This window comes from Blennius ocellaris (assembly GCF_963422515.1).
Source record: "Blennius ocellaris genome assembly, chromosome: 8".
In the NCBI taxonomy this organism is placed as follows: Eukaryota; Metazoa; Chordata; class Actinopteri; order Blenniiformes; family Blenniidae; genus Blennius; species Blennius ocellaris.
In genome coordinates this window covers 12367913-12384730 of record NC_137657.1, presented here as the reverse complement: position 1 = coordinate 12384730, position 16818 = coordinate 12367913, and the positions used below count along the sequence as shown (strand labels likewise).

The 16818-nt window shown below is 44.2% G+C and overlaps 1 protein-coding gene across 1 annotated transcript in view; it reads right to left on the bottom strand.

Annotated features, from left to right (window-relative positions):
• Positions 1-15006, bottom strand: part of grin2db (glutamate receptor, ionotropic, N-methyl D-aspartate 2D, b) — a gene marked incomplete at both ends in the record, with an annotated part of 34515 nt that extends 19509 nt beyond the window's left edge. Inside the window, 5 exons of the mRNA XM_080501102.1 lie at positions 6712-6826; positions 8028-8356; positions 11960-12226; positions 14184-14390; positions 14719-15006. Of these exons, the coding sequence (XP_080357228.1) occupies positions 6712-6826; positions 8028-8356; positions 11960-12226; positions 14184-14390; positions 14719-15006 (1206 nt within the window). The remainder of the gene's footprint in view (positions 1-6711; positions 6827-8027; positions 8357-11959; positions 12227-14183; positions 14391-14718) is intronic.
• Positions 15007-16818: the final 1812 nt, after the last annotated feature.

Genomic DNA, 16818 nt, shown 5'->3' with positions numbered 1-16818 from the left:
TGGACTTAAAAACACACACATCTTTTGTTAATGTCTACAAGCACAGAAGGTGGTAACGTAGCGTCAGATGAAGAAGGGAAAACTGCTACCTTTCCTGTGAAAGTTTTAAGATGCTAGTCTTTAATTTAATTAACTGATATTGAATAGTTTCTTTGCCTGAATTGTATCTAATTTTCACTCAGGAATACGCATGGGACACCAGAGAAGGATTTCCAAATGAAGGGGAGGATGGGTGGATTTGCTTTTTTTTCCCCCCTTGACAAGAAATCGTTTTTAAAATGGTTAAGTGGAGTATCAAACGAACATTATTTTTATTAAAAGACATTTTTAAATCTGCATGATTATGATGGATCATCAATTATGATGATAACTATGATCAATACTGATTATATTATAATACAAGCCAATCATAAGTCCCACGAGTACAGCGGGTCTAAGTGAAGATCTGCCCATTTCACTACTTTGTTCTACCTGGAAAGCCTCCAGTAATGTTTTATTTTATCGCCTGTGGATCTCAACAGCTGGTACTAACACCACCCATAATTTTATACTGATCTTCAGATTATGTGCCATGTGCAAGTCTTTTGCTCTTCATGCATGACAATTAACAGCCCTGCTGTTCTTGAATTTTAACATATATTTATTTCATGTATCTAGTGAGCGGTTGGTGGTGGCCGGAGGGGCCGATGGTGCAGTTTGGCAGCCTCACTTCCATCAGTCTGCACCAGGGCAGCTGTGGCTACATACGTAGCTTACCACCATCGAGGATGGAGTGAATGAATAATGCAATGTATCTTTGAGTGTCCTGAAAAGCGCTATATCAAACCTATGCCTTATTATTATTATTGTCCAGCTTTAATGACTGTTAGAGAGGTTTTATCCTTCCCGCCATAGAGTCAAATCAGCAGAAGGGCGATGTGTTGAGAGGTACGAGCAACTTTATTTAAAGTCTTAATATTCCTGGATATGCAATATCATCAAAATAGAGCCCAGACACACAATCATGAACATCTATGAAATGCAATACTTAAACACCCTTAAAGTGCGTACCGTTGAGTCAGTCAGTGTTGTTTCCGAGGGATGCTCATTAACTTTAAACTATTTGCAGGAAGTGACACAATTTTGTTGACATACAGTATGTATTACAAATATGAATACATCGTACAGAATAAGGTCATCCATCGCAGAGGCGATTCAAAATATGGATACAAATGACTACAGAAATCTTTCCAACCGTCCCAATGAAAAAAAATGAACATTTTAAGCTTCATAAAGCTCCTACTGACTGCAGGGCCACAGAATCAGATTGGACAATATTTTATTGCACCGGATAGGTATCTTGTCCATGTATAATTCATAAAACTGTGCCCGCTCACTTTATTTCCGTAACTTCAGGTCTTAAATAAATATTCATTGTTGTGTGAGATACAAGCAATTCTCTGACAAAATCCACGAATGTGTAAAGGCTGCAGTGATTTATGAATCTGCTGTGGCACTGAAGATATTAATCATACACATCAGTGTCAAATCAGACACTGAACAAAAAAAATAATTTGCATATAATGGCTTTGAGCAAGATGAAGCAATCAACTCGTGAATGGCCAGCGAGTCTTACAGATGGGAACTGGAGTGGGGGTGGGGGGTAGGGGGGGTGACTGCGACAGCCACAAAGGCTTCATGTGAGGGAATTGCCTGGAGTGTAAGTTAAGGTTTAATTTTACATAGTTTAGAATAAAATGTGTCATAAGCTTGTGTCAAGATGCTCTTTAACAAAAATGTATATGGTAAATAAAGGCACGTGTGTGAGGTAAACAGTAATTTTAGTGTGATTTTTTTTAAAATCCACTCTCAGATGCTGCTATGAGCAAGTCCACTGTTGGACTAAAAATGTCTGCAAACTTTCCTTGAGCTGCATCCCTCTCTTTCCTTCACTGTGCAATGTAATATTTAACCAAGTTGAATGCCATCCCCACGTGTGTGCCTGGGACATAATGTATATGTTTTTGAAAGAAGCACCTCCAGGAAGAACTTTCCTCTCGCAGCATCACTTGACACTTCTTGGCATGAGCACATGATAACAGCGACATCTGAGAGTCATGACAAGTGCAACAGAAGCAACATAAAAGACGGGCATGTGCAAACTGCAAACCCACGCGACTGCATAAACAATGCACAAGAACAAACACGCGCCAGTGTTAAAATAAGAATTTGAGCGCTTAAGCAGACCAGTGGAGTGAAGTTTGGCAGCTTTGTGTAGTCTGCCAGTCTAAGTAATGCAAGCACTGGCAGAGAGGAGGAAAAGGCAAGTGCAACAATGACAGTATTTCGACTGCACTTCGACCGCAGCTCTGCAACACACATTCAATCAAAACACACTCAGGGAGCACAGGGAAAGCTTAGAGGAGAAAGCACACTGAAGATTTCAAAAATTGCTATCATATTTTGGGGCACAGAAAGTATTCTGTTTTGGACACAAAAAAAAAAAAAGTCTGGATGCCAATTTAGACTAAAACACAGTTTTTGGGCAACTGTGAGTGGTTTTATTAAACGCTCAGCAACTTCCCAGTAATATCCTGGAACATGCAACTCTCCACAGCTGCAACAAGCCGTGTTAATGCTGGACAACCTTCAACACTAGTCTGCAGTGTTTCAGTTAGCTACGCTGGGAGCTCCCAGGCTCTAGGTAATGGTGCAGTCATTGTAAAGAGAACATTAAATATTCAGGGAGAGCCAACAGCGTGGATGTGCATAATAGGCACATACAGGCATCTTATCCTCTGTGTGTGTGTGTGTGTGTGTGTGTGTGTGTGTGTGTGTGTGTGTGTGTGTGTGTGTGTGTGTGTGTGTGTGTGTGTGTGTGTGTGTGTGTGTGTGTGTGTGTGTGTGTGTGTGTGTGTGTGTGTGTGTGTGTGTGTGTGTGTGTGTGTGCGTGCGCGTGCGTGCGTTTTCTGCAGGAGGCTGTAAACCTACAATCTGCATCCTCATGTGCACACACGTGTAGATGTTTGTGTGTGACTTTAAAAATGTGCGTGCATGTGTGTGGGCGGGTTTTGTACCCTGGGTTTGCACAGAGTCGAAGGACCAGCACAGGAGCTTCTAATTGAAAGGGATTTGAGGGATATGGCAGGAGTCAGCATGTTACGACACGCTGGGACTGGACTCTGGTGGGCTGTTAAAACCAGCGGGAGGCTGAGAACCACGTGTGTGTGTGTGTGTGTGTGTGTGTGTGTGTGTGTGTGTGTGTGTGTGTGTGTGTGTGTGTGTGTGTGTGTGTGTGTGTGTGTGTGTGTGTGTGTGTGTGTGTGATATAATATCACTATTTGAATTTGTGTGGTGTCTGTGATTACAGGCAGTAGTAGGATGTGTGTTCTGAGGAGAGTGTGCATCTTTCTACATGTACGGTACTGTGTCGCACTGGAAGGCTGGCATGTGGCTGCGAAAATGAGCATCACTTGCTGTTCCGACACTGACTCGAGTAAAATCCCAGCACATTAAAGGGAAAGCATTTCCAACAGGTGACAAGGCTTCGTATTAAGGATTCCTGAGCAAACCACAGTTTTACAGAATATGCATGACATACAGGGGATACTGGCGCTCAGCAGACACACATGCAGTTACTTCGACTGAAACTCACAAAATGATGGCGAGTTTATCTCCAGATGGTGATGACACCCTTCAGCACATTGCGAATCTGCATTTCATTCTAACCGTAAAGAATGATCGGAGGAAATAAGAAGAAACTGCAGCCATCGATCATAACCACGCTGGGGCATTGCTTTCTATAAATGGACAAAGAATTAAATGTGTGAGTACGTATCAATGCAGGGGAGCGATTATTTCTCAACTTTGACTAAAGGATGTTGTTTTTTTTAAGTTAGTCCAAACAACTTTCACACCGAGCTGTAACCTCTTGGAGGGAATTCTTCTATATAATTTTCTGACAATTGAGCCCAGTGTTAGTTGTTCGGAGTATCCTTATGAATAGACCTCCATCCATCCATCTTCTATCCCGTTTTCATCTCATTCAGACTTGTGGGGTGTTAGGGCCAAACCCAGCAGATCTTTCTTTTGGAGAAAACCATAGTACCCAGAGAAAACATACACACATAGGGATAACATGTAAACTCCATGCAAACAGGCTTCTCAGTCCAACCTGGACTCAAACCGGTAGCCGGAGAGGTGCGAGTGTGATATAGACTAGTTCAGGTCCATAGAAGGATCAAACTACCTGATGTCAACCTTCAAATTAAAATCCTCTAACTCGCACACCTCTGATCGTTTATACCTCAAAATCTGAACAATGACTCAATTTAATTTGAAAGTCCAACTAAAAATGATGCATCGCTTAGCTTGTGATGTACTTTGTGTATGTACGGCTTGAGATCCTTAAGCCTATAGTGTGACTTTCACTATTGATGCCTGAGGTGGCAGCTTTGTTTCACTTTGATTTTAAATCACAAAGATTCTCATTGTTTTGTCTGTTGCTGATTGTGAGAGATTTAAAATGACCTGCCACTCAGAGATGTTTGTCTAAAACGATAGGGCTCTTTTCAGACTCATATGAACTCACGAAACAGCAAATTTAGAGTGGGGGTTTGATCAAGATGTCTGACATTACAGATAATATGGAAGCTCGTTCTGGTCCACTGAAACCCCTGCAAGTATTGTGAGGGAGCCTGAAATCCCCAATGCACATACACTGAGAGTTTAAATTATAGTGAAGTATAAAGCACCTTCAGTGAACATCTAAACTTTAGAAATGGAAAAAATATTTGCATATTCACAGATCCTGGTATTTTTTTTCCTATAATTTTTTTCCCTTTTTGTCAGTGCACAGGAATAGATGTCCTTCCAAGGATTTTTAAAAGAGGAATGATTTTTTTTTCTTTAAAAGGGGAGGGAAACCATATCAGACAAAAATAATTATTCAAAGAAAACTTCATTTTGTTTGCGTTCAAATATGTCTTAAAGGGGAGAGAAATTATAACAGACCATGTTTTCCGAAAGTGTGGAAATGAAATCCAAAGTTCAGCCTATAATAATAATGTGAGGCTTAATTTCAGTAAGCCAAGTCATGTGCATGTCTTCCAGAGTTGAATTTTCTGTGCAAATCCCTCTGTGTTACGAGCCCATTATGCAGCATATAAACAAGGAAACACAAAGAGAGCTAAAGAGTTAAAGGCTGTAGAGAGAGTCTGTTTATTAATAACTCACATTGCAGAAAGTCTTCAAGTTGACCCTCTCAGGGTGAAAATGATTAATTTTAAGGGCGGCTGTGGCTCAACTGGTAGAACGGGTTGTTTTCCAAACCAAAGGTTGGCTGTTTGATATCCAATCTCACCCTGCTCATGTGTCAAAGTGTCTTTGGGAAAGACTCAGAATGACAGAAGTTTTTCTTAAAGGTGTGTGAGCACCGTGCATGACAGCTGTCACCATCGGTGTGTGAGTGGATGAATGTGACTGATGATGTAAAGCGTGTTTGAATTTTGCTGTAAGGCCCATTTACCATTCATTTTGATTAACAACTCTGGCTTGTCAAAAAAATGTGCAATGATTGCTTCTTTCCTACTTTCAGCGATAACTTCAACTCTCAATATCTGGCAGTTCTTGAATAACACTGTGTGCTTCTGACAGTACTGAACAGCCCATGTGGAAAATCTGTTGACATGCTGGTGAATCTTTGTGATTGAACAGTCCTACTGCAGAAGTTCCAGGGGGACTACAGTAACGATTAGTGTCTATAAAAACCAAACAAAAAACAACAACAACAAGAAATGCGAGATATCGTGAACAGTCAAGGACTTATGTTATGAGAAGTCCCGTCAGCAGCAACAAGATAGGAGTACAACTTAAGGGTTAACTTCACCCGAAAATGGACTTTTGCGCAAAAAAGTAACAGTGGGTTTTTATTTTTTATTATGGTAGGACAGAACCACTTTCTAACCAAATGCTGCATCAAACCCTGTCAGGAAAGCAAGATCACAATCAATACTCTCCTCTATACTGCTGTATTCTTTATATACTAGATTATGTGAATATTGTGCCAGACTCTACTTAGATTTGAACCTATTCCCGGATGTTTTTTTTCTTCTTCAAAAAACGTACGTGTCGCAATTTCTGAGAGACTATCAAAAAGGCCTCGACATTTACGTTCACATGGAATCAAGTAAAAAAGCAGCAAAAACCCTCATTTCAGAGGCAGCACACCAAACATTTGCATTTAAAATGGCAGACCTACAGAAAAGCAGGTAGGAATAGAACACAACAAAAGGCACAAGCCAGGAGCAGTCAAATGGTCAGCAGCATTTCTGTTCAGCCTTGGGCACTGGTAGCTATAGTGAACTTTACATGACCACGAACCCATGCGACTTGCGCATCTTCGCTGTCAGGATCATCTCTTATAAGAGATACCCATGCAACATGGATCAGGTCTTCATGCTCACATGGTGAGATCAAGGCTAAAAAGTGCTTGAATCAGCATAAATGTGCTCTGGGGTCTGTTGCTGGAGGCGTTTGATGTTTTAGTCTCACAGAGGATAAAACTACAAGGTCTCAAAAACCTCCACCAAAGTGCTTTATGCAGAAAACTAAATAACAAGTGCAATCAAGCACGTACATTCTCTAGTCTATTCCCTTCTCAGTGAGACTCCTGTCAATCAATTCTCCAAATACATGGTTGTACTCCCAAAATAACTGATATCTTGTCCTTACATCTTCCCATCCACGCCCAGGGGTCCAGGAGATGACGTCCAGGAAGGGGTTGGCCAGGTATCCGTCACTGTTGAAGGAGTAGTCCCGACCACCAAGTGTGATGTTGCTGAAATACCTGCAGTGTTGTTGAATGGAGACAGCACATGGTAAATCACTGACAAAAAGCACATTACATTTTCCAAATAAATTAAGATTTTACATAAAGGGTATGAGGAGAGCAGAAACAGAAATGTTGAGGTTGTTTGTTTGTTTTGTTTTTTTGATGTAACACAACGCCTGCCCTGTTCTTTTTCCACATGAAACTAAATCACAGCACCTCTGTGGTGTCAGTCAGGGCTTGTCTGTTAATCAAATACAGGCAAATGATCAGACAAACCGAATTGTCAGGATCTTTGAAATCAAACAACTGCTGCTCTGTGCATCGGCTGAAAGCTCGATGTTTGTTGGATAATCACACAGGACAGGCCTTCATATCGTCTCCTTATGTCATCGCGCTGCTTCAAAACAAAGCCTGAGAGCTCCTCTGACAGAGAGCTTCAGACGTAGCAGCAGCTTGTAGTTGCAGACAGTGAACAGCAGGTAGCAGTGCAAAAAAAAATACAAATTATAATATTTTTCTCCTCTCTTGTTCCTGGACATAATTTATAAACAAAGATAATTCATTAATCATTGCTTGAGAACTGCCACACTGTTTGTGCCGCGCTTCACTTTAAAAAATTACCGCAAATAAAGTCATTAATTTCATGTTCGGCTCATTTACATGTTCAGCCCAAACTTAGAGGAGTGTCTCTATACAATCTCTGCTGGGATGTGCTCTGTGCGGCGAAAGAAAATGACTGGTATTACAAATGAAGCAAGCTGGTAACGAGAGCTACTCTGGCTACCTGTTAGAATGAGCTGTTGTGTGTTTGCACAGCCTACGAGGAATATATTAAAGCTGGCTCATTAATATACATGAGACAAGGTCCGCTTGCTACAGATGCTGGGGTAATTTTGCCAACTCACAACTACACGCACCAACAACATCTATTTTACATGGATGATAGCCAGCTCCAAATTCAGATATCCCCTCTGTGCCTGCTCCCTGACACTGGCTCTACAAACTCCATCCCATACATCTTCCAACTCACCCTGGCTGCAAACCAAACCTCCTTTCGTCTGAAGCACCTTGTTCAGTCTCTATATCTGCTCCTTCCCACTTGACATATTTTGTCTGGAGTCTTCCAGCTGCCTTCTTCTCACCCTCTGACCTAATATTTATCTTCCTTCCCTTCCCTCCCTCCTCGCGCTCCTCCCTCCTTTCGTCACCCTCTCACCTCATCCTGCCTCGCAGTCTCTGCGTCTGATTGGCATCCGTCATGCAGTTGGTGACAAAGTTTGGCCCTCCCGTGGTTCCGTATTCCTTGCGCATCGCCACTGCCCCATGAGTCAGCACAGACACACCCCGAGCGATCCTTCGGCGAGGCTCATCCCTCCAGCCCTGGGGCCGTACGGCAAACAAAGCCCGGGGCAGGCTCTCCATGCCCAAACCTGAGAGAGCTGGCCCCACGGCAAACCACATGTGCGAGGCCCCGGCCTGACCCGCTGCCCAGGCGGCTCGGAAAACCAGCTCAGCCTCCTCCTGGGAGCAGTACAGCAGACGTACCTGGAGGACAGCAGGAAGGCAGGGAGGGAACAAGGACGAGGGGAGACACACACACACATACACTCTAGTGAGATAAGGATGGGAAAGGGGAGACGTGGAGAGAGACAGAGGGTGGGAGAAGTAAGGGGAGAAAGACAGAGCTGGAGGAGAGGTGCACCTGAACAGGAGGGGAAGGGAGGAAGTCGGGTAGAGAAGCCTATATCAACAAAAAAAAAAAAAGAATGCTGGGAGAGGTAAGAAGAGAGATAAGTGTAAGCTGACATGATAATGTTTGTGGAAGTCGGGCAAGCGACTACCAGTGAGAAGCAGATACCCCAGATAGATGGAAGTGTTGCTGCATGAAATGTGTGCTAAACTAGGAGGTGCAGGAAGGCAATGGAGGTCAGCGCTTAATGAGCGTGGGCCTGATGAAACAAGTTACAGTTATGAATAATGAAAACAGGGGTAAAACAAGAAAGGGAAAATGAAATATCTGTAAGTGGTGGAGTGGAGATCCAGTGAGGAAGAGGTGGGGAATATGCAGCAGGAGGGAGGGGTGGCAGTTAAACACCAAACACACCTGAGGGAAAACAAAGGATAATAGGTTAAACTCTAACATATGTTATTAAAAGCAGGGTGAAGAAAAGATCGGAAAACAACAGGAGAGAAAGGAGTGCAAAATGCGTGGATGGGGAGGGAAACAGAGTAGTCACAGACATCAGAAAGAAGAGGCGGGGGAATCGAGGGAAAAGAGCAAAGGGTGACATATTCTGGTGAAATCAAGGCCTGGAGAGAAAAGAGATATTTGTGAAAGAAGGGGTAGATTGATTGAGGAGAGCTGGAGAGAAAATAATATCTAAGAGAGAGAAAAGCAACACAGAAAGACAGCAGGGACATTGGATGAGCTCTCTGCTGCAAATGCTGAAGTAAGGAGGATCAAAACGGGAAGGAAAGGGAAAGGAGGGTGTACAAATTGACCAAAAAAGCTTTTAAGGGGTTTTCAGGAAAAATGGGGAAAAAGAAAAGGAATTGACATGAGGAGGTGGAGCTAAGCAGAAAAAGGGAGAAAGAGACGGTGAGGTTAAATGCTGACAAACAATCTAAAAAAAACAGAGGTGGAACATTTTGGATAAAGGACAAACACGCAAGATGACGGAGTATAGAAGACACTGAGGGGACATGAAGGACAAAAAGGAAGAAGACAACTCTTTCATGGACCAGAAGGTGTGTGTGTGTGTGGGGGGGGGGGGTTCAGGGAAACAGACTGAAAGCACATTTTGAGAATTGCGCCTTCATTGAATTTTGAACTGTAATGGCTTGGCAAAACAATCCTGCCTGTATGCCAATAAACCTCCAGTGAATTAGCCAGGGAGTGAGAGTGACAGAGGGGATGGAGGAGGGGGAATCAGGGAAGAGAGAGAGAGAGAGAGAGAGAGAGAGAGAGAGAGAGAGAGAGAGAGAGAGAGAGAGAGAGAGCGAGAGAGAGAGAGAGAGAGAGAGAGAGAGCGAGAGAGAGAGAGAGTGTGTGTGTGTTTGTGTGTGTGTGGGGGGGGGGTTGTTTAGGAGAGAGTCAGAGTTATAAACAGACACACTATCTAAAGATGGGGAAAAAGGGAACATAAAACACAAAGAGCAAGAGTGAGCGCAGAAAAAAATACTGACGAAGCAGAAGCTGGAAGAGGAATGAAGCAAAAAAACAGACAGTGAGACAGTTAAGTAGGAATTGACCCAGAGACCTGCAACGGGCCATCTACAATGAAGAATATATTACCATAAAGGAACTGCAGATAGAGGGAGAGGAGGAGAGAGAGAGAGAGAGAGAGAGAGAGAGAGAGAGAGAGAGAGAGAGAGAGAGAGAGAGAGAGAGAGAGAGAGAGAGAGAGAGAGAGGGAGAGAGTATATAATGCCAACACACAACATCTCAAAAGCAATTACAAGCAGTTATTAGAGAAAAGCAAAAAGAAGAGGGATGTTGTGAGAGCAGGAAGGTTAAAAAGCAAGCTCTTCGAATAAGCAACGTGCTGCAGGCACTATATTATATTAACAGTGACACAAGCACGGTGGAGTCTCAGAAATCCAATACACATGCACACACTTGAAGACAAGCCACAAACACAACACACACACACACACACACACACACACACACACACAGGCAGAGCTCCAGTGGCCATGCTGGGACATTAGTGATGACATTGAGACCCAGACTAAACCGAGCCAACAGAGAGCAGCGAGTCTGCAGCCGGGAAGAGACGTGCAGCAAGAGGGATGGACAAATGGACTCAAGGAATGAAAAATAGCCAAACAGAGATGGAGGTGAAAAGAAAGCAGCAGAGGAGAGTGAGCTTGTCTCCAGGCAAAGAAACGCACGAGGGGAGGCAGACGAGGGGGGGAGCAAGGGGAGAGATGAAGGAGTTTGAGGCATAAAAAACACATATATAAGTGAAAAATTGAACAAGAAGATCATGAGGGTCAAAAGGGAGATTTAACGGGGGTGGATGGGGTAAGAACAATGATAAATGACGGGGTGGAAGAGGAAATGATGAGTTGAGAATGAAAGCAAGAGTAAAGTATGTGTAAAACGGAAGAACAAGCAAACATATAAGAGAACCAAACATCAGGGGTGCAAAAAGTGCTTTTCATTCTGGTCAATATTCGTGAATGAAACTAAATCAGAGGTACAAGGATGCATTTTGACTCACTTTACCGCATTATGTACCGCTAAAATGAAATGAAATTCAAGTTAATCCAGAGACGAGTTAGATAATGAGAAAAAGATGAGTTACATAATTAATTATAGTTTCAAAATTAATTTATGAATTAAGCTGACGATCAGAAGAAAATGTCAGGTGGTTTTATAGGCCAGAGTGACTATCTAAATAATCAGTGGTCCGCCATAATCGCACACAACAAACCCACCTCTCTGCACACGGGGGAATGTGCTGACCTACCTGGATCACAAACGATACAAGGTTTGACAGGTTGAATTTCGTCAAGGGATCGTCACTGGAATCTTTGGTTTCCCTCTCGGGTTTCTGAGGTTTCGCGTGTATGAATTTGACCATCATCAGCGCTTGCTGACAGTAAGTCAATCAGATTTTACTGAAGCCTAATTTTGTCAGTCAGACGTGCCTGGCTAAAAAAAAAGAAAAAGCCCAATTGTTGGATGTATTGGAATCATGAATGCATAAGTGAGTGTCAACATCAGAATTTCTTAAAAAAAAAAAAAAAAAGGAAAAACGCAATTGGAGTAATCCTGTCACACTCTCTCCAAAGGATGTTTTTTCCAGCCTTAAAGCTCATTAATCAGAAGCAGCAAGAAAAACCCAAGTAGGCATCACACACAATGCTTCACAGGAGCCGCAATGAATCAGATTGATTTGAGGTAGTAGTTTAACTGTAGAATTTGTAATGCCACGGCGGATGAGGGGAAGAGAGGAACAGAGGGATAGAGGAGAGAGGGGAGAGAGAGAGATGGAGGGACAGAGGGAGAGACGAAGAAGGAAGGAAAAAGCTGGGAAGCCACCTGTCAGAGTAGGGGGCCCCCAATGATAGTCGCTGCACTTCCTCCCCTTTCCTCCCCCTTCCTCCCCCTTCCCCCCCCCTCCCTCCCCCCTGTCTCACCTGCGCCTCGTTCTCCTTCAGCAGCCTGCGCGTGCGTGCCCCCCCGGGGTCGTCGGTCACGTTCAGGATCACCACGCTCTTCTTCTCCCAGCCGATGAACGAGCCGTCCGTCAGGCCCTCCACCACGGACAGGAAGTCCTGGTAGCCATGGTGACGCGTGGATACCACAGAAAAGGAGGTCCAGTCGTACTCCTCCAGCACCTCAAAGATGACCTCTAATTGCAGCGCGGTGGAGGAGCTGAACTGGAGAAAGATGGAACCTGATTCCTGATTTGTGGAAGAGAGCAGCAGATGTGGTTAAACATCTCACAGGACAAGTTTACCCTCTGAGTCTTAAACTGCAGCAACAAACAACATTGTCCCTGCAAAGAACTACAATGTTCTGGACTGCAACAACATCGAAGCATCACGGGGGCTCGAAGTTTGTGCGGAGCAGCAGCTTTCGCGCAGCCACGGGGCAGTAACAGCTTGGGTTGTTGCACAAAGTCTCCTATGACATCCAAAAGGGAGTGTTTCTAAAAGTCTGTTCTGGGGGTACAGCTTCAAAGAAAGTTCATCAAAGTGCTGCAGTTTAATTCCTCAAGAGTGAATGGGTAAAACTGTTATTTGTAAGCACAAATGCATCGCCTTTTTATCCCCCCCCACTCCCCCTTTGGTGATGAAATGTAGCACTTGCTTTGTGTGATGCACACACATACAGTAAATGCGCACACGGGCCCTCACACTCTCAAATTCACACCCGTGTCTGCTCAGTGCTTTCCTCCCAGGAACATCAGAGGCAGCATGACGGCCCCAGTTGGTGCCATTTACCGATCAAACACTGCAGAGTTTCTGCAGATCAGTGACCCTGACCTTCAGCTTCCTCTCCATCCCACCGGCACTTCCCCAAACCTTTTTTCCACGCGGAGAATGCGCGACATTTTGACATTGTAAGTTGTTACGGCATTCTAAGCAGCACTCCCTCTTTACCGCACTCGGAGTTGCATCAATCCACATTGCATCAGTGTACGGCTAATTATATTAATTGTCTTTTCCTCCAGATCGACAGTTCCCACTTATTTTGCTGGTAACGTTTGGTTGTCCGGATTCACAGGTCTTCACTTATTTATGTTCTCGTCGAAGGTGAGAGAGTGCTTGAAAACACTGAAGAAAACAGACGGGGTATGTTTTGAGCTTGAATTGCTTGTCTTGTTTTAAAAAACAATGCATAGGGCTTAGGCACAGTATTTCTACTATTGAAAAACCTTTTAGAATGTAATGCAAGGTAATCTACGGGTACAGGAAGCTCTTTGACTGTCTTTTTGGACCGACCTATCTGACTGACCCTACTGCAACACTTTTCTGGGTTCATGGATCCCAACAATTAACAACAAAATATTTTATTCAGTAGGAAGTACGATATTGAGTGAAATTTGATCCTCAGCATGAGATTATACATTCAGCATCTCCGCAGTAACAACCTGGTTCAACCGTCACGTCTGAAAGTTAGCAGCTGTGCTTCACTTGGATTGAAAAAAAAATCTTTATGCTTTTTATCCAGACAGTGAAGTAACTTTAACCACTGAAATGAAAATAGATTTTATGTACCATCATCACATCACTCAGCATCTTTTCTTTCACTCTACGCCATTTACTCTCAGGTAATTTTGTTTTCTAGGTTTGGGCTGAAAATACACATTTTGAGATCACACTGATCTTTTGGAACATTCCAGTTGTCCCTGAGCCAACATTACATTTACAACATCACAAATGCTTGACTGGTTTTTATTAACAGTATCTGGATTTTACGACTGCTTGAACCTTGTCTTCTTATTGCAGGCTTTTTAGTGGCAAATCGGTCTGCAATTTTTGGCCATGTGCCAAATTATTTATGCATGCCAGTAGGTCTGACCTTGTATGGGGTCTTGGGGTATCACCTATGTGCTAATAATCAAATGGGCATTCATTTAGGATAAAGTAGGATTCATCATCAAGGACACCGGTGTGTTAAAGGTTTGTTGCAACTTGAGTTGACATTTGATATTTTCCCCTTCTCTTGATGTCTAAATTTAGTATATTTCTGCTGCATGATTCCATTCGTGTTAGTACACAATTAACTCTTTGGGACATTGTGCACTTGCAGTTCTCAGATTTCAATTTACCACACACACACACACACGCGCACATAAGCTGCAAACACCTCCTGCTCATTCTCTCACCCCCACCCCAACCTCCCTCCTCCTACCTGTGGCATCCTCCCCAGCCCCGCTCCCCCTCCTACAGCCACTATGGGCAGTCCTGTTTGCGCAGAGACAAACTCCAGCATGGGGGCCAAAGGTCCCCAGGCTGTCCGTGGGGGCCTCTCCTCTTCGTAAACCAGACCCTGCAGGGGCCGCGCCGCCAGCAGCTCACACAGCTGGGACAGCACCGTCTTTGGACTACTGTCATTCACCTTTGGAGACGAGGAGAGAGAGAGAGAGAGAGAGAAAGAGAGAAAGACAGACAGGCAAGTAGTAACTCCTGAAGGCAGGGAGTCATGACTTGTGTCATGCATGTGGTGAGTGTGTGTTGTATGCATGACATGCCTGATTAGCTATACAGGCTTGTGGTTAAAGAGCAGTTCCAGACGCCGGCTCGCTCAATGAAGCCGAGACACTGCAGCAGTGCACTGACCATTCAGTTGAAGTAATGAGTGAGTTTAAATAATGGATGGTCATTGTTATTCCCCTTCTTCAACTTAGGCTCAATGCGCACTGGATGAAGGAGATCGTGTCCCTAACCTGTAGCCAGATGACGTTGGCAGAGCCCCACTGGGTGACCACACTCTCCCCCAGGGAGCCGTGTACCCGGCCGAAACCAGGGTAGAGCACCCTTCCCCCAGGCCCTGCCACCGCTGCCTCTGCCTGCACAGTGGCACCGGCGTGGATCACGGCGATGTTGAAGTTCATCATGGCCCCTGCGTCACGCTCCCGCGAGCTCGGCCGGAGCAGGAGGTGGGGGGAGGCGTCCACCAGACCTGCCCACTCTGCCAGGACCAATAGGAGAGAGAGAGTAGGTATGGCGACCATGGCAACCTGCCGAGGGGGGGAGGCAGATATATATCGCACTAAGAGAGGGTGCCTGAAAGAAAGAGAGACAGCGAGGAGAAGAAAAAGAAGGTGAAGAAGAGGAGGAAAGAGCAAAAGAGGAGAATAAGTTAGACTTTGGTGTTTATTTTGTGGCACGTCCAATACAGAGGTCATCAAATCAAATCAGAGAGAAAAAAAAGAAGAGTAACAGAAGAAGGATGGCGCAAAGAAGCCAGAAAAAGAGGGAGAGATAGACGGCAAACAGAGAAAGAAAGCGACTGATCAAAACTGATCACATATTGAATACAGGCAAGACTGCATAACAAATTTTGAATCCAATCACGGGGCGATAAAAGTTAGCCTTGGCTGGAAAAAATAGTGGACGCGGAATACAAAATGCAGTGGGGGGAAAACAATGGAGACGAAAAAGAAAACGAAAGAGTGGGAGAGAGGGAGAGAGAGAGAGAAGATGAAATGGGTGTTATTAAGCTGCATGCTGAGAAGGAACAATATGAGGAAAAATAGAAACTGGCCGTTAGTGGAAAGAAGGGTGAGAGGCAGAGAGAGTTAATAGCAGACAGAGACAAAGATGGGGGCGGAGGTGGTTATTGTGCTGCATGAATGATAACAACAATTAAGATCACTGTAAACACACTCGCCCTCACACAAACGCCTCCACACGCAGACACATGCATGCATGTGTTTGGATGTACACAAGCACTCGCACGATAAATTCAGGGCTGCACTATGCCGATGGAGGAGCTTAATGATAGAGAAATATGAGGGTTAATGCAGAGCGTACAAACACACACACATCCATAGAAACAGTGCAACATCGAAAGATAATGACTACCTGGGAGATAGCAGGGTTAATATTTGACGCGTGCGCGCACACACACACACACACACACACACACACACACACACACACACACACACACACACACACACACACACACACACCACATCATTTTCAATTTACTTCTGGTTCCAACTGCCCCCCCCCCCCCCTTCTCCATCTCCCTCTCACTTTCTCCGGGCTCCCTCTCATGCGCCGTCTTTTCATATTCACCATCTCTTCTCCCAATTTTCATGGCTTCAGGTACCAAACACAATTGCATTGATTAACAGGGGCCCGCTGACATAATATTCCCTCTAAAGTCACTCCGCTTCTGTGCGTCTCTATTTCCTCCTTCTTCCGCTCAATGTTTTTCGCTCTGTTTTCATCCCGCTCCCCGTCTCTTTGTCACAGCCTGTCAATTCTGTGACCCTGATCAGTCTTTTGGATAGAAAAGGAAGGCAGCAAAAGAAAAGAGCACAAACAAGATGAAAAAGTGACTTCGATGAATGGAAGATAGAGAGAGCAAACACAAGTGAGAGCTGTGAAATTAGTAGTAATGAAAAGTACTGCCCTACATCCAGGGCACATAACTTCAGATGGACTGAGTGAGTGGAAGGACGGAGGCCGGGTGGAGCTGCAGGACATAAGGAAATGGTATAAAACATATCGTGGGAGAGAGGCAGGAAAAGAAATATTGATTGCTGTGATGTGTATACGTGTTTGGCCTAAACAAATATAGTGTCAAATGTCCTGTATTGAGTGACAGGGCTGTGAGTTTGTGTGCATGTGTGTGTCGAAGGGAACAGCAGGAAATAAAAGGAGGATGAGGATAGAGAGGGAGAGCTGGAGAATGATAGGGCAAATGAGAAAGGCAGATGGATATAGGTAAGGAAAAAAAGAGATGGAGGTGTGGTGAGATGGGGAGCGACAGACTTGTTAGTAGGAGAGAGGAACGAGGAGAATGTAATAAT